Here is a 19121-nt window from a genome sequence, read left to right as displayed (position 1 = left end):
CAACAAATTACACAAAGTTTATGCTCCTGAGAGCACATTAATATTAAACAAACATAAAATCCGTTAATGGTCAGTTTAAACTACGCAAAAACATGAATAAATATTTGTTTATACCAGTGATAGTTTAAATACTATTATCAAGGAAAGCTTCAAGGTTAACTTTGTTCTCATTCATTAATGTAAACCAAACTAGCCTTAATGCTAGCCTTTAGTTAGCGCTAAAGCTAGCTAAGACTTTAGCATTCAAATTTACATAAGCACTCAGTATAAGCTCTAGTTATCACTTTAGTTAGCTAGACTTTAGCTAACTTAGCTAGTTAACTTTTTGGTGCAATTTAATTTTACTGATTAAATAATGTAATTTTTTTAATTAAATGTTTTAACACAGAGTAGTAAGATATAGGGAACACAATTTTTCATTTAATATAAGATCAAAAATTAAAAAATTATAAAGTAAGACCTAACTACATAAATGGTGAAGTATTTATTCATGACTAACAAAAAAATACAGACTTTAAAAAACAAACTCGTTCAAACTGCACAATGTGATCTGCTGGTGAAAATTAAAGAAAAAGTATGAATAATTTAATTTTTAATAATAATAATACCAATAACAAAGATTTAAAGAAAATTGTTTGCTGAATATAATTCATGTCTTGTTTACCTTTCTTTTTAAAAAAAATATTGCATAAGCTAGAAAAACTATATCATCAATTAACTCCACTTTACTTCAATCCCTAAAACTTTATTTATATTCTACATTCTAGAATGTTTACTTACATACCAGGATTACAATAATTTACTGAGTTTTTTTTGCATACGATAGACTGCACTAGCATATTAAACCAAGATGAATTAATAAAATTTATCAGACATTTGGTAATTTTTAATCTTTAGAGAAGAATACAAACCTACTGTATCAGCAAGCTTTATCATGAACATATAGATTCAATAAGATAAGATACTCTCGTAGATTAATTTATTTAGAGAATAAAATGCAATAAATCATAAGTAAAATTATTAAATTCATTAAAAGAAATGAAAAATAATACCTTCCTAGGCACAGTCATGGTTATCACTTGACAAAGACCAGAATTGTTCAGGCGATAGAACCTAGTTATTTCACATGATGAAACATCACAACCTCTTTTGGGCATCATACCTATACCTCTTTGAGGATCCGGAGTTTGAAAGGTATTGATATAATGAACGTATGGAGGTTCAGCTGTGATTTCAAAATATCTGATCACACTATCACCCTGTAATAACAAATCAAATTATTATTAAAAAAGCAAATGAGCGATACAGCAAACTAATAAAATGTTTAATAAAACACTGTAAATCTAATAATAAAGAGCGGTTCTGAATAATCAATATAATCAAGCCAAACAATTTGGTATAAACATACATTATAATAGACACATGAAATTTAAACAATCAGTTGTATTCACAATAATGATAACACAACACTGGAGAATTTTTTTATTATCTTTACACTAGTATCATTGCAATGGTTAAACGCTGTTATAAACCTATTGCTAACAAAAAAATTTATTTTATTTTACATCAGCTTTTAAGAAAACCAATATGAATAGCTACTAAAATACATTTAGCAGATAACTTGCTAACAAAACACAGCTGGTCCCTTAATTTGAATGCAGGTTATGAACAAGTAAAACCTGCATAAATGAAAACTATGTAAATTAAGACATTAGTATAGAACAAAATTTGGGGGGTAAAGTTCAGACTAAATAATTGCCTCGAATGTATTAAAAGAAATTACTTTATTACCACTCTTTAACTCAAAATATGTAGTAACTGAGATAAAATTAAAAAAAAAAAAAAAAAACAGTTTTTTTTAAAACTGTAATATAAGAAATACATTAAAAGTTAATTATGCAAATAACTGTTTACTGTTGTTTGTTTTGCCATGTTTTGTAAATCATTTTTTTCTTTATATGATGCCAAGGCAATCTTAATTCCCCTTCTAAATTTTTTTACTGCAGTTACTTTTTTGGGTATTCGCTGGAAATTATTTCCTCAGTCATTTTGAAAACTTTAACTAAAGAATTTTTAAAACAGTTTTTCAGCCAAAATAACATCACATTCTTCATATGTTTCATCTCTTTCAACTGTCAAATTTTCCTTTTGTGAACTGTAAAACTTCCTCAATGTCAGTTAACATCATCTAGCATCAACAGTTTGTTTTCTAACTTCTTGATTTAAAAATCAGAAAAACCTTCTTCAGGTAAATGTTTTTTGATTTTAGCATCTTCACAGTGCAGTCTGAATAAAGGTAAAGCTTCTTTTCTAACCACCTCAGACTATATTTTTCCCCCAATAAGCTATTAATTCATCTGACTGTAATTTGTCTAGAATTTTTTTATATTCATAATGTTAATGCCAATTGGAAAACTGCTTAAATTCTCATTTTCCATTAAACTTTTATCATCATACAATCTATGTGAACACAACATACCATACAGAAAAATATAATACAGTATACTGTAACAATTCTTCCACTTAAAATAAGATAAAAACATTATGCACAACAAAATTTTTCCTACAATAATGAATGTACATGCCATAATTACACCACATAAATTAACCTTCATTAATAAAGAAAGTATTTCTTTTAAGTTTCAATTAATTTACTTTTTCTGCAACAATGGAGAAAAAATAATTTTTAATCACTTCAAACAAAATAACAGAAGTGTAAATCCATGTTATTTATGGCTATTAACTAAACTAATAAACAAGTAAATTTAAAATAATAATACACAAAAATGTTTTGAATAAAATACACAAGTCAAACAAAAAAAAAAATTGGAACCAAGATAAAAGTAGGTGAATTAGAATGTGCTTTATATGCTGAATCTTAAAATGAAATCAATCTTTCTTCATCACCCTCAGATTTTTAGTTATGACCCTTTAAAATATTGAGAAACTTCTTAAATAATAGAATACAAAAATAATAATATTATTATTATTATTATTACAATTAAAATTCCTACCTTTATTTTGCAGACATTTACATTTAACTTAATTTCTTTTTGTGTTCAGTGAAGTCTTTTTTTTTTATCATCCAACAATAGTCACTCATCATAGATTCATCCCAACTGCCTTGATAACGTTGTTCAGTCTGCAATATCTTAGTGGAACAATTCTCCTTGTTCATCACTTATAAGCTGATCATGGTTTTCAGCTTTTTTGTTTCAGAGAAAACTAGTAACAACATCTTTGAATGACTTCCATGCTGCTAGTTCTTTAGGATTCAGTTTGCTGTCAAATATATTTTCATGAATTAATTTTCTTCTTGGCTCGATGAATATTACCTCTTTTAATTTGGCTTCACTTAATTGTGAATAAACCTCAGCTAAATGTTTAAAGCCATCTCCATTTTTATCTAATGCTTTTATAAAATTCTTTAACGTAGTAGGCCTAGTTTATGTGTAGAGTTGGTAAAATAATATGATCTGCTTCGACAAGGGGTATATTAACATTTCCTTTCCTGGGGTAAACTTTTTTTTTTGGCCAGTCTTTAACTGCATAGTATTATCTCCAGCCCAACTATCCCACAAACACAAGAAACAAATTTATTTTGTAAAGCCACTCTGGAGACTGAGAGGAAGCCTTATCACTTTTAGGTCAGCAATGATTCGCCATGAGTGTTCATCATAGCTTTTAAACTTTTTAACATACTTTCATGTTTCTTTCATTCCAACAGCATGTGCTTCGGATATAGAAATAAACTTATTCAAGTTATATAACAACACTGCCTTTAAGCTTCATTTTGATAAGTCTATAATAAATGCCAATCATGAATAACATATTCAATGTCCAATTAAGACATTAGCCCCCTAACATCATGGCAATTAAACCTTCACTTCTGAAGTAATTCAGTAAATTTTCATTTTGATTTGTATATACTGAAATTTTAGTATCCTTGTTTAATAAATTCCATTCTTTAAGATGTGAACCTAGGAGTTCTGCATGTTGTTTTGACAAATACAAGTCACAAATTAGGTTGTTCAGTCCTGCTTATATTATGAGGTGAGGTTTAGTATTTGATTCTTCTGGAATTTAATTAATATCTACTGAAGTTGAGGATTCATCAGTTGAACCACCTGGGAATCAGAAATCTCTTACCAAGAAGTTGGAGCAATCGGAATCGGTAAATCAACACAAAGAAGTACTTACTGGTCTCATAGCTGAACAAACATTTGGGTATGCAATACTGCTTTTATTGTTTGAATTGAAACAAGTAACATTTGATAAGCAAAAATAGCAGTCATCATAATGGTTAGTAGGCTCTTGCGAAATCATAGATACACCAAAAGGCAAATGCTATTTTTTTTCCTTTTAACCACTAGGTTAGTTTAACACAGCACTTGATGCATGCTACATGTGGAGCCCAGGATTTATCTTGGTCTCCCAAGGGACAGTCAAAATAATGTTTATAAGCAGTTTTCAGCAGATTCAATACTTTTTTCTTTTTCCTGTTTAGCCTCCAGTAACTACCGTTTAGATAATTCTTCAGAGGATGAATGAGGATGATATGTATGAGTGTAAATGAAGTGTAGTCTTGTACATTCTCAGTTCGACCATTCCTGAGATGTGTGGTTAATTGAAACCCTACCACCAAAGAACACCGGTATCCACGATCTAGTATTCAAATCCATGTAAAAATAACTGGCTTTACTAGGACTTGAACGCTGTAACTCTCGACTTCCAAATCAGCTGATTTGAGAAGACGCGTTAACCACTAGACCAACCCAGTGGGTTAGCGGATTCAATTAACTTTTCATGGTGAATTCTCCACAAACGTAACAAAAAATATTTGGAGACTTTTTAAAATGTTTTAATGAATGAAAGTGAAGTGAAATATTAGAGAAATACTTACTTAATTATAAAAATAATTATGTTTTAATTTTTAAATACTTAATTACTTAAACTAATTCATAAAACTGTTTCACCATGGACTGCAATAAAACACTGTGCTAAACACACACACATGCACACACACACACACACACACCTCTTAACAAATCTTGATGTTCAACAAAATTAATACCAAAAGTTGTTCCGTCATAAAACTCTTTCACTAATTTTATGGCATCACTTATGAAACAATTTTTATAATATGCATATGATAAAACCATTAACACAATTAAAGAACACAGCAAGTCATACCAAGAGCTGAACTCATACTGAAGAAAATTTCATCACATTGAATTACTTATTACTTGACTCACTGACATGTCTATACATGTCTGGCTTGACATGAAATGAAATCATAGAACTGTTATGTATCAAATATAGGACTACAGCATGCATCACAATATAAATCAGATGTGAATAAGCAAACATACATATGTACTAACGTATTTGTATTGTTTGTTCCATGAATGATGATAGAACAAATAAATTTAAGGGGTTGTAACTTAAGAACATTACGTGATGGGTTGTTTTGGAATACATATTCAGATTCAGTATATAAAATGCTACACAGACCACCTACTCCCGTTTCAGTTCCAAATTTTATGTTTATCAGTGAAAAAAAAAATTAATTTTTACTTTAAAATCCGATAACTTTTTTAAACAAAAATAATTATTATTAATCTTCTAATTTTAAACAGATTTCAGATTTACAGCCTTCAAATTTCAGTGCTGGCACTAACTTTAGGAAAAAGGCATTAGATGTAGTTAACGGTTGACCTGAAAAAATTTGTTTATAAAAAACTTGAACATTCTCTCTTTCTATCCATATAATCTATGTTAAGTAACTCAGATAATTTTAGTGATAAAACTATAAAAAAATTACACCTGGATTTTTATACAGAAACAAATGATAGGTACTACTGAGGCAAATTATAACCATTTTTTAATTTTTTTTCCTTTACATGTTATTCAAAATACTGTAAATGTTTTATGATTATTGCTTGTTTATATTTCCATCAAAACAATATAAGTTTGAACTTGGTTTAGTCAAATAATTATGAGGATTAAAAAAAAATCAGTAACTTCTGTATAAATGTCACCTCACCTCAAAAGAATTTTTAAGTAGTGTTAATCAGAGCTGGGACCTAATCTTTTGTTTTTTGTTTCATGAATGTATACTTGATATTTATTTGAGATCAGCTGCATACAGACTTATCTTTCATAATTCATCGTCCCAAGAATTTAAAAACCAAACAGTAAAATACTTTCTGAAAATGCAACATGTAAAAAAAAATGTTATACATATATTTCTTTACAAGACGTAAAACTTATACAAACCTTTCCACAGAGGTAGACTAGATTGGTGTCAGGATCATATAGGGGAAACATAACCCCATTACTAGTGTCCAATTCAACCATTACAATTGGTTCCGTAAGATGGTCTGGAGCTCGAAGAGAATATTGTCGTTCTGACATCTTACTGAATCCAGTGGTAAAGATGAGACCACTTTTCAAGTATATAGCACGTGTAGCTTTGCTTCCTTCATGGCAGACAGACTCCTATATAACAGATAAATATTACCAAAATCTAATGAAATAGAAAATAAAAAATTAGACTTAATTGGAACTCCGATAAACTTCAATTTTTTATTTAAAATAATACAATAGAATACTAACGATGTGTTAAAACAATGAATACATGAGTTAGCTGTATTTAGTTATATTTCTATCAAGTATCAAAAGTTTGCAACTTAAACAGTATAACATGATAATTTATAAAAGATCAGAGATACTACAGTGTTCAAAAGGTGACGCAAGCTTATGGAAGAATGTTTCCCTCTTTTGTTGAAGATTTAATTGAGGAAAAATAGGCTACACAATGCAGCAGGGAATATTCATTGTCTACCAATACATTAGATATGCCAGTTATGCCCAGACTCAGAATGCCTTCACAGAAAATTACGGTGTGAATGCACCAAACAAGTCCTCCATCAAGTGGCTGTATGACAAGTTCCAAAAGGCATGGAATAGGGCACATTCAGCCAAAAGTGGTTGACCAAATATGCTAACACCAGAAAAGTTTATTGATGTGAAAGCTGCATATTCTGATAGTCCCAAGAAGTCTGTGTGATGCCTATCTAGAAGTTTGTGTGAAGCCTATCTACCTGATCTGGTCTCTCTGTTGGTAGTGCTCATATGATGGCATTACTAAGTGTTTAAAGATACATCTGTACAGAATTTGTGTTGTTCACGAGTTGTTTTGCGACGAAAACATGTAGCTTTCTGTCAGTGGTTCATGTCATCTGTAACACCAGATGGAGAAGAACTCAATAAATGGTTTTGGTCTGATGAGGCACGGTTCTACCTTGATGGATATGTGAATGCACTGGAGTCATGCATTTGGTGTACAGAAAATTCACATCAGCTGCACAGACAAAAAGGTGGATGTTCGGTGTGCAATGTCATGTATGCAAATCTTCATGACTTTTTTTACGGCACAGTGAACAGTGAGCACTACATACAGATGGTACAACAATTTGTGAACACTATACCTGCAGTCCGGCTAGAGTACATGTGGTTTCAGCAGGACAACACTACAACTAATACAGCCAACAACACTATGACTTTCTTGGAACAGTCTTTTCATAGACAAGTGATTTCGAAGGAGTTGTCGATCTCCTAATTTATCCCCTCCTGACTTTCTCTTGTAGTGATACCTTAAGGATGCTGCTTACAAAACTCACCCTCACACTGTTCCTGAATTGCAGAGAAAAATTGAACGATGTGTTGCTGCAATTTCTCAACAAATGTTATAACATGTGTTTAAGAGCATGCAATGCTGTATTCAATTACGTGAGTCACATAATGGTGGCCACTTTCAACAACTATTGTACCTTACTCTTTCTCCCATAAGATTGCGTCACTTTTTGAACACCTGTACTAGTAGGCTACCAAAAAATGATTCTTTTTGATAAACAAAGAATTATTGTAGTTAACTTCTAATTATTTTGCTACTCTTGATGAACACTGTTTTGCTGGTATAAAATCTCTTACTATTTTTAAGCAAAAATGGTTGCATCAGACACAGTTCATTTGATCAGTAACACGCTAGAAAATTCTCTAATGCGTAGAAAACTCAGCTTTCAATACACCCAGTCTTGATGTTGTCTACATCAGAATTGTTCTTCCTACCACAAGTCACAATTTCAATTTTATTTAAAAGTGGAAACCTTGCCATACCAGTATCATTTTCAATCAGTTTTTTTACATTCCCTTTTCATCACAACCTTAATATGTTGAACATTTCGCTATTCAAATACAATGAAATCTGAATAATTCCAATATCTATATTATTACCAATTAACAGAATACCTACAAAACATTCTATGGCAACATAATTTAACTCTAATATAACCACACTGCATCCTGGTAAAAAATGGCTGCATCACACTGTAAAGCATACCTATTACCACAGAGTGAGTCCTTCGCAAGGCAATAAACTGACTTGATCTATTCCAATCAAAGTCAGACTCCTCTCTAGGGTTATTTTTCTCTCCTCCACTAGCTTCATTTTCTACTTAATCCATCTTAGCATATGTAGCATGGGGACTGTGTCAGCCACTGCCCTAGCTTCATCTGTGAAACACTCTAGTAACGTGATGCAACCGCTTCTTTAATGCACAGAGGAAAGGAAATTCTGCATGTGCTTCCTACATATCTAGGAACTAGTGGTGAGGAGCCTACTGGGTCTCCTATTACTCCCTAATTTCTATATCTAATCAACTACATTCTAATCAATAACTAGATCCCTAACTGAATTCTAGTGCTACTAAGAATAACATCTACATACAGTAAAACAATTTCATAAACAAACATAGCAATTCACAATGACTACTTTTCTTTATATCAATTAACAAATTAAATAATTCTTAAAATTTTTAGATTATAAAAAAATATAAATACAATGTTAAAAGGTTTCAAGATATGTTATATAATAAAAGTTTAATAGTGTCCCTATCATTGTGAGATAGGAGGTCTATGAATCTACTCCACCCACACACATCATTCCGTTAAGAATGGTTAATAATAATGTGATGCCGACACAGTTTTATTGTAAAACACCCACCAACAATTTTTAAGATTCAAAAGTTGTATCTTTATTCAGTTATGAAAACTAACCAATAACAACAAATTTTAACAGTTATTAATATACTTTCCTTTATTTATAGCATCAGAATAATGTGATACAATAGTTTATACAATGAAAATGTTTTTATATATTTTTTTATTGTAATTCATGTTTTATATAATCATAAAAAAAAGGTTGCAAACAAAGCTTGTATGTGACCAGGTTAAATAGCAAATAAGGAAGAACACGTCTGTTCACCATACTCTCTTATCATCTTATTTTTGTTATCTTGAATTCATTACAGTAAAACTTTTATGAAGACAGCAGTAGTAAAAATAAAACACACCATAACAAGTTCTGTAAACTTGGATCTATCTCAAATAAAAAAATAAATCATTAAAAATCAAGTAGCAATTCAGTCTTGTTTTTTTAAAATAATTCTTATTCAAATCTTATTCACTAATATTTCTTATTTAAATAAACTTAAAAATATTTTAATGTGCTGTGCAGGAAAAATATATTTGAAAATATAAATATACATGATCGTCATTTTCCTCTTAAATTAATTATTTTTCAATCAAGGGAAATGATAAAGTAATAAATACTTTGTTCAGATTTAAAGGAAAGTGAGAAAGCATTTGCATATCATGCTGTTTTTCATTACTGATCTTTTTCACAACAACCATTTTGTAATGAAAACTAAACATCATCTCCTTATGTCAAGAAGGTTAAGTCACTATACTTAATCAATCTAAAATTGGACTGAACTTACCTCCTCAACAACACCAGTACGTGGATTAATAAGACGTATCTTCTTATCTTTACATGTTGTTAACAGCTGTGAACCATCCCAATTCCAGCTAGCACAGTAAACAATATCTGGATGACAGTCTAGATGGACCAATACTTCACCAGTACCAACATTCCAAATAGCAACCTGATTGTCTGAACCTAAACAAAAATTATCTTAAATGAATGAAGGAGAGGAAAGGATAGTAATAAAAAGTATGGTCAAATAAAAGTGTAAGTGAAATTGTACCTCTACCTGCTTAAAATTGATAATTATGTAATGGTTTGTTTTTTTTTTTAAGTGAAAGGTATAGCCAGTAGGATTTAATAAGAACACTACTGGGTATAAGCAATATTTTAATGACCTAAAATATTTTTTTTTGAAAAAGTTACAAGAAATTTGAGAAAAATGTGTGGTGTAAACTTCAGGGTGAATAAGTTGGATAGCACCAAGTCTGATGGTTCTACATCATTCATTCCCTTCTTGGTCAAGCAGAGAACTTTTCAGTCCTCTCTCATACGGAAACACATGTGTTTTCTTTTTTGCAGGTTTTAGATGGCTATGATCATATATCACTTTTAAAACCCAAAAATCATCCAGTTACTCATCCAAAAGAAACTGTGCTGTACATTTTTAACTTACATAAGTTACAGGAACTGGAATATTAAATATAACATTGGCGACTGCCACTTTATGCTTTGGTTCCTTTATTGTTAAAAGCCTCTTAAGACATTTTAATGCAGATGCATCAACTCACAGTTAAGTGCAATTCATTCTGTCCAGGATCTATCAAAACTTACATACAAACATAAATATGGGTGCTATTTGGAAAGTAAAATGTCCTAACAATACTTTTAAAAAAATTTATTTTGAGACATTTACCTTTAGGACATACCTTCATTTATTTTTTAATAGGCGATATGAATTTCAATGGATTTGAAAAGCCTGGAAACAAATTTCTTAATTCCAACACAACAATATAAGTCCCATGCCTTCTCTTGACTATGCCAATTCTGTTCCTTGATTCTTGTGGCCAACCTTGAAAACTGGTTGGCCACATGTTCTTTCAACTTCATGATATACACTTGGAGCAAGGTTGAGGCATGCAGAGGATGAGAAGGTCTGTGAAAGCTTCTGAGTGATACTAGCAGTGTAGACATGTATTGTCATGGAGTAATTAAGTTCATAACCTTTTTACTGTTTGTTTGGCCTTGTTATGCCTACTAATTACATCTTTTTTACAGAAACAAATTGGAAATGAATTTCAACTGCAGTTTATCCCTTTATGAAGAGGAATCAAATGAATAAACATATCTTGAATTTGAGGGGATATAAAATGGCATGACCAAATTCACAACATTTCACAAGCTAATATTTAACATAAACTGGTAGCACAAAATCACAGTGATTGAGAACTGGTAAGCTCTAAATGTCATACATATACTGATAGACATGGAGCAGCAACGCCAATAGTGAAAATACCAGGTGACTCAGGAGATGTACTCATTTCTGAATGTACATTACAGAGTTAATTTTAACACCAAACTTTATTATTTTTTGTAAAATGTGTGTGAACTAATGCCATTTATTCTACATTTACATGACCTCTGCATTCACCCCATGTGACAGTGAGGTGTGCAATATCCAAGAGTAACGTTATCAGTTCCTACTTATTATTTTTTTTAAGGGATGGTGTAGCAATAACAGTGAATATCAATTGTTACACGCACATGACAAACCCTTTTTTCTGCTACAATTACAGATGTTGAACTTGGAACAAGATATGTGATTTCAACAAGATGAGGCTACAACCCATATTACCAGAGATTCCATGAACATCCTACTAGGATTGTTTCCTGGCCATTTGACTTCCAGGTTTGAGGATTTGAAGATGCATCTTGGCCTCCTCGATCACCTAACTTCAGAATGTACAACTTCTTTCTGTGGGGGTATTTAAAGAAGCAAGTTTATGTTGAAAACCCCAATTTATTAGACAAATTGAAGACAGCTATTTATAAAGAGGTGAGTAGAGCACTCAAGAAACATTGGAATGTGTGTGGGGCAGCTTCACCGGTCAACTTGAAAACTACATTATGAAAAATGGCAATCACCTTACAGATGTAATTTTTTCTAACACAAATGACATTCCTTCCCACACCTATTCAAAACAAAGTAATAAATTTTGGTGTATAATCATCTGTGTAATGTTCATTAAAAAATGAGTACCCTTTCCCACTTTCCTGGGTCACTTTGTAATTATAAAAGCACTTTTATTAGCTTTACTTTCCAAATACCTCTTACAGTATGTACATTCTTGTAACTCTTCTCTTTCTATCATTAAACAATTTCTTAAAAACTTCAACCTTTTCTTTTTCAGCTTCATATTTTGTAGTTTTAATTACTTTTGAGAAGAAATGACAGAATCTAATAATTACATCCCCAATTCAATTTTGTTCTATGTAAATATTGCAAAAATGCCCAAAAATGTAATTTTTAAAGGATTTAAAGATAAGAATTTTTTTGCTTTCAAATAAGAAATAATTTTAGGGGATACAATCAAGTGAGAACACTATTCTTTTTTCATAACTTATAGAAAACTCTCTGATAATGACAGTTGTGTACAAAGAATGATTATTCCAACCTAAATATCAATTTATTAACAATAAATTATTTATCATTTCCAGGTGAATTAATTTTTACTTTTTAACTTTCTTTATTATTTATATTTTTTAAATAAAATTTAAGAAAAAAGTATAAAATAATACAAAATTAAAAAACTAACAAAAAACCCCACATTTTTAATTCATCAAAAGAAGAAAAAATTGTTTATAACAGACCTGAATTAAACACATCATTATAGTACAAAAAAATTAATTTACTATAATGAATTGTTTTTTTCTGTTCAAACCAGATCTTATTACAATACTTAAAAGAACAATAAAACCAATTTTGGTTATATTTTAGTCAAATATACCAAGTTGTAAAAGTGTTTACAACATTTAACAACAACTAAAAATGATACCTCAAACAGATTAGGTAATTAACTTACACTCATTTAAAATTATTTATTTTAGGCTAAAAAAAAGACAATTATGATTATTTTATGAGGAATACTTCTAACAAATAAAGATAAATAAATATATATATATATATATATTTAAAAATAAATATAGAAAACATACAACTTTTTTCATGAAAAAATGTAATAGCATTAACAACTAAGCAATATCACAAGTCAGCAAAACCCATAAAATGTAAACAAATCAAATGATAAACTTATTGAAGATAGAAGTTACGGATAAGTTGAAAATAGAATTATATCATAACTACATAACACTTCATAGTTTAAGAAAGAAAACAAAACTTTCAAAATACTAATACATTTTTTTTTCATTTCTGAACCTTTTCACAAAATTTTCCAATATGAAAGTTTTCATCATGAAAACTTAAGTAATTCTTAACAGATGATTCAACTGATTTTCACTTATAATGAAAATAAAAACTTATAATGAAAATTATGGTCTTTTTAATATAAGACCACAATATCTATATTAAACAAAATATTTTTAAGGAATTTTTAGTGAGCGTTGTTGGCATTATTTTCAATAATCTTATAATCCCAGTACAATATTTAACAAACATTTATTTATTACTAGCAGCCAATGCTTCGCTACTGCTAGATTTGAGTACATATATATAAATTAAATGAACACAATTGAAAGTTTGATAAAACATTAACAAAATGAACATTACGGAACTTCACAAAATTTAACGTTTTCCTTTTTCCCTTTCTCTCCTTTTCCCATTTTCATTTTTACTATATTCCCTTCACTTATCCCCATTTTCCCCCTTTCATACTCCATTTATATTTCCCCCTTCCCTTCCTATTCCACCCTTTTCCTTTCTCCATTTCCATTTCCTTTTCCCATTTTCCAACTTACCCCTTCTTTCCTTTTACTTTTCCAATTTTTTCCTATTTCTCTTTCTGATTTTCCCCTTTCTCCCTTTTTCCCAGCGTGTAAATCAGTCCAGTAGTTTTTTATTCTATAGCGTACACACATATTGGAAACATTGAAATGGAATCGGAAAATATTTTGTATAGCGTGTGTAACTTATATCCAACGAACAGTGCTGTTTTTCAAAATAACTATGTTTTTAACTGTCACAGACGTGACATCTTAGGTATATAAAAACATGCGCATATTTGAATGCAACATTGTGTCAAAATTTCAAAGGAATCTGTGAAGAACTTTCGGATATTTAAGATTTTGAACAAACGAACATTTACATTTTTATTTATATAGATTACTTACAAAGAGTAAAAATATAAATTGTCTGATACCTTACATCCTAGGAACTAAATGAGTTCATTTCAGTAATTAATAATTGTGTTTTCTTATACGCCAAGAATAGACTTACAAGGTACCAGAAGTACACTACATGTTTTTATACGAAGAGGCTGAATCAAAAAACTGTCGTTGTACACTCATTTTCATAATGTAATTCATTAAAAACAGAAATAAATTAATTAAGAGACCATAAAATGTTACTTTACAGGTTAACTGTTGGTTATAGCAAACAGAAATTACATTTCAATTTCTAATTAAATTGAACTTCTCCTTTTATATACATTGATAAAGTGTAGTAAAATTTTTTCAGAATGTAAACTCTATCTAAACCCACTTTTATAAATAATAAAAACCAGTTTTTATCATGGTTTTCAAGTAATAAATTATTTATAGGGTCATATTTTAAGAATAAACTACCTATGAGACTTTGCTTCACCTGGACAGCACAAATTGAGCGGGCAAATATCAATAGTCCCTGATAATTTTATCAATAATTATCAACCTAAGAAAATACGTTGATCTACTACAAGCTTTAAAACCGCACATAAATAAATCTTAGAAGAACTTATAAAAGAAAACTGTGATCTCCATCCATAAACCCCCTGGAATACTCATCACATGAACCTGACTACCTGCTTAAGATGCAGATAATGCAATAACTAAACAGACTCCTGAGATTAATGAATCTTTCAGGAACAGAAAAATTCAAACTTCTCCTATTACATTACCAAATAATTTTTCCACCTACCCAGTTAAACTTATAACAGGATATAACAGTTAAGCATATACACATATTAGTAGGATCATAACCCACTATCAAGTTTCACAAAAATCAGTTCAACAAATAAATCAATTATGTGTATCAATAAAATTTTTGGATCCCAATTCCTCCAATAACTGATTTTTTAAACTCTAGTCTGATTTAAAAGTTGTACTTTAAAAATTATCTTCCAAGTTTTACAAATGTCAGTTGAGCATTTTATAAAACCAGTTTCAACAAAGAAAACAGATTGTCAATTACATTTAAAACAAATCGATTAACATGTATAATTCAAAGAAAAGTTTTAATATTTAGGGAGCCAAAACAAATCATACTAAAAGTGTAAATATTTATCTTATACAAGCAAAACGGTTATTAAAATACTTTTCCCACTACACATAATAACTGCTGCTAATGTGTAAAAGTACTATATAATGAAAATAAAGTGGGATATCATAATTTATAACAACTGCACTGTTAACTGATGATGAAAAAAAATTAAACAAGAAAAAAATCATAATTTATCCTGAAATTTTAAATAAAAATTATAGGCCTTAACAATAAATAAATGAATAATCTACAAACTAAAATATAAATATATTAAGTCAGCATTAAAGAGTAACCAAGAAAACTATATATCACTCAAAAGCTACCCTTTTAAAACTTTGTCTTCATTCGATTTTTAGAATAGAACAATTAAAACATTCTGTAAAATGGACTTGTATGAAATAAATGATACCTAATTTACAGATTATAACTGCAACAATAAATATTATCAAAACTATTATTATAGTATATACATAGATAAGCCACGTATATGTTGTACATGACAAATTATGTACCATTACAATACACAAAAGCATAACTAAAGATTTTAAAATCAATTTTCATAAGCCTTTTAAACACTTAAAAAGAATATTATATTATGTGTATTTAATGTAAACATAAAAACAAGACTAAAATATAAACACAACAGCAGTACAAAACTAGACTGCAAAGCCAATGAAGGAATGTTAATGAAAAAAGTATTAAGCAAAATTATGATTACATAACTTTTAATTATTTTATGCATGCTGACTTTGGTAAATTTAAACATATATTCTAGCACTAAGTTTATGAGGTACAGTTCAGAAAAATACAAAGCTTATTCTTAAAAAAAAAAAATCAAATACTATGTGACCTCCTTCATCCACAACCCTCTTTCAACAGAGGTCTCAATAAATCAAAATTCATTTTAATAATTCTACGTTTTCACAAATTATAACAGTAACATTCTGGTAATCCAGAGAGTCTTAACGGTCAGTAGACACAGCTCCTACCATGAACCCATGAATATCATTTGGCAATATTCAGAAGCAGTCAGAAGCTGCTTTGTGCATTTGTCTGCAAGTCTATTTTTTCAAGGTGTCTAATTCATGGATGAAAGTGGAGTGTGTCAAGTTAGAAAGCAGGTTGACTAGAACCACTTGATGTATCTACAGCTCCACAACACAAGACTGTACACATCACATGCACCTGTTCATTTATTTAAATAGACACCTATTAAATAAAAAGCCAACAACATTCACTAAGCATTCTTTATTTTGATCTTCAGGAATCGGTTTTTTAAAACAAGGCTTTGGCTACTTAAGATCCTTCAATTACCAAAATTCCAAGATATTTCAGCTAAAACATCAGCTTACTTTCCATCAGCTAAAATTTTTTATTTTACTTTCTTTGCTCAATATCCTAAATATTTGTCATAATATTTTATTACAAAGAATTAATTAAATAAATAACTTAAACAGTTCTTAACTCAATAATATTTATCATAGTTTTTATTTATATTAATGTACATAAATGACAGTTCTGTATGCGTGCTGATGGAATAAAACTGTATTTAATAATGTGCCCATCTCCAAGGGAAATCTTACCGATAATTAGTTCACTAAGCAGCAGTAACACAAGACTATATAGTAACAGATCTTCCAAGAGGCTTACAGAGGAAAAGTTTATTGAATTTCCAATAACTAGCCCGTACACAAACCTAAACCTACAACATATAGTGTGATTCCAACTCTCACTGGACACAAATCATATGGCACTAGGTAACTTCACACAGAAGTATTCAAGTCATTGCAGTATTTGAAGGGTCCAATAAATAATCATTAAATGAACTGTTTGATAAGCAACAAGTTAAAATCCATTGCATGTGCGTGCGATGAATATAACATAAAAGGATATTTGGATTGCATATCATCAAGGTTCATAATAAAACAAAATTACCTTTCTGTATACTTTCACCCAAACATAACTTCTACATATAAAAGACTTTTAAATGCAAAAAAGGAAATAAATAAATAGATAAATTATTGTTAGAAATAATGGAGTAACAAGAATAAAAAAAGATAAATGCACATAGCATGCACAGACAAGTTAAAAATTCAAAAATAAATATTAAACCGTTATTCAGAATTGATACTGCATTACATTTCTAAATACATTTGACAAGAGTAATCTTGCTAGTAGCTAGATCAAGAACAGCTACTCTAAACTAGAATAGACATCCTCATAAGTGGCTAAAAAGATCAAAATCCAAGTAAATATTTCATAATTACATTTTACAATTGTTTTATAATTTACTTTCACTATCTGTCTACAACCCAGAAGGGGAAAGATGCCCAGAACAGAGTGTTCCACCCTTACACTAACCATCATTATTTTACCTAGTCTAATGATCACAAGAGTAATTATCTTTCTTCCATAGAATATGATTTTTATTTGGAATGTGAAATCATGTATGCCTCTTATTAGTTAGATCAAATCCCTCAGTACATAACTAAATGCACATCTGTAATCTATTACCTAGGTCAGGAATAAAATAAATGGATACATTAGAAGGAACCGTAAGGTCTTTTTACTTTTAGTAAAATATTTCTATAATACATAATCAAGTAATGCAGACTCAAAAAATTACCTCCAATAAAGGAGATTATTAACATTAACATAACCACATTAACAAGAAACAACAACAAAAAAGTATTTATAAGTGTTTAACATTTAAAAATTCAATTTAAAAAACTATGATTAAAGTTACCAGCTGTTAAAAGAACATTCTGCGCAGTAGGGTGCCACAAGACTAGCCCAACTCTCCTTTGATGATAAAGAAGATCTACAATAGGTTCAGTTAACGTCCTGCAATGTATTAAAAAAAGCAGATTTAAAAGATCAACTCAATTTTTATCTTAACTATATTTTTGCATTGTTATGAAAAAACTTGCAAATACTAAACTTAATGTTAAATTTTTACCCTCGCCATAATCAAAATTACTGCAAGTTCAGGCTCAATTCATTAACTATACTAAGCCACAAATTATAATGAAGAGAGAAACTTTCCATAAACATCAGTATTTAACAGATTCTATTAAAAATTAAACCCATCCTATTGGAAAATACTTATTTTTTGCAAACAAAATTGAAATCATATTAATCTGTTTAAATATTCTTATTATTTTTCTACATAAAATCACTTTAAATGAAAAAAAAACTTAATCAGTTTAAAAATTTAGATTATTTGGATTTAAAATTACTGTCCAGTAACTTTTTTTTATAAAGTGAAAATTTAAACTCTTTTCAAATAATGCATTCACTAAACAGATGACAGTAATTTGTTTTATTCTACAGATATTAACTTTATTATATTACTCATCTCTCAATCTTGAAAACGGTTAAATAAAACAAACATCTATTTTACTTGGATTTCTCTATTCAGCTGTATCTCTCACCACTACTGACCAGTTTAATCCAAATACTCTTTTGAGAGTTCTATACCACCTTACCATTTTAAATTAAGAATAAAAAATAAATACTACAACATGGTCAACTTTAACAGAGACAATATTACTTCATGTGTACTGTAAATATGTCTTATTTATCCTAGATGTCAACGGCAACAAGCAATCAGGGCTGCTAACAATGGTACCAGCATCAACCGCAGTGATTGTTAATCACTGGGAAAATAAAGTTAGAGATTTTTATTCTACTTGGTAGAAAATTTCTTTTTTTAATGGAACTTTAACCATAAAGTATATTTTTACATATTTTATTAACTTTTTAGTGAATCTTTCAAACCTTTTTTGAAGTTTTTAGTATTCATAATTTTGTTAAACAAAA

General features: G+C 29.6%; 1 protein-coding gene across 8 annotated transcripts in view; it reads right to left on the bottom strand.

The window, feature by feature from the left end:
- coro (protein coronin) overlaps positions 1-19121 on the bottom strand; it is a 95318-nt gene that overhangs the window by 46032 nt on the left and 30165 nt on the right. For all 8 annotated transcript variants that reach the window (XR_012756096.1, XR_012756097.1, XM_075362938.1 and 5 more), the window contains exons 4-7: positions 18046-18143; positions 9843-10021; positions 6280-6501; positions 1053-1259 (exon numbers count right to left, since the gene is read on the bottom strand). Coding sequence is in view for 6 of the 8 variants with exons in the window: in XM_075362938.1 (XP_075219053.1) it covers positions 1053-1259; positions 6280-6501; positions 9843-10021; positions 18046-18143 (706 nt within the window). In the remaining 2 variants the exon portion in view is untranslated. The remainder of the gene's footprint in view (positions 1-1052; positions 1260-6279; positions 6502-9842; positions 10022-18045; positions 18144-19121) is intronic.

This window comes from Lycorma delicatula, chromosome 4, assembly GCF_047948215.1.
Source record: "Lycorma delicatula isolate Av1 chromosome 4, ASM4794821v1, whole genome shotgun sequence".
NCBI lineage: Eukaryota > Metazoa > Arthropoda > Insecta > Hemiptera > Fulgoridae > Lycorma > Lycorma delicatula.
Note: the sequence above shows the minus strand (reverse complement) of the source record. Positions and strands in the feature narration are given on the sequence as shown.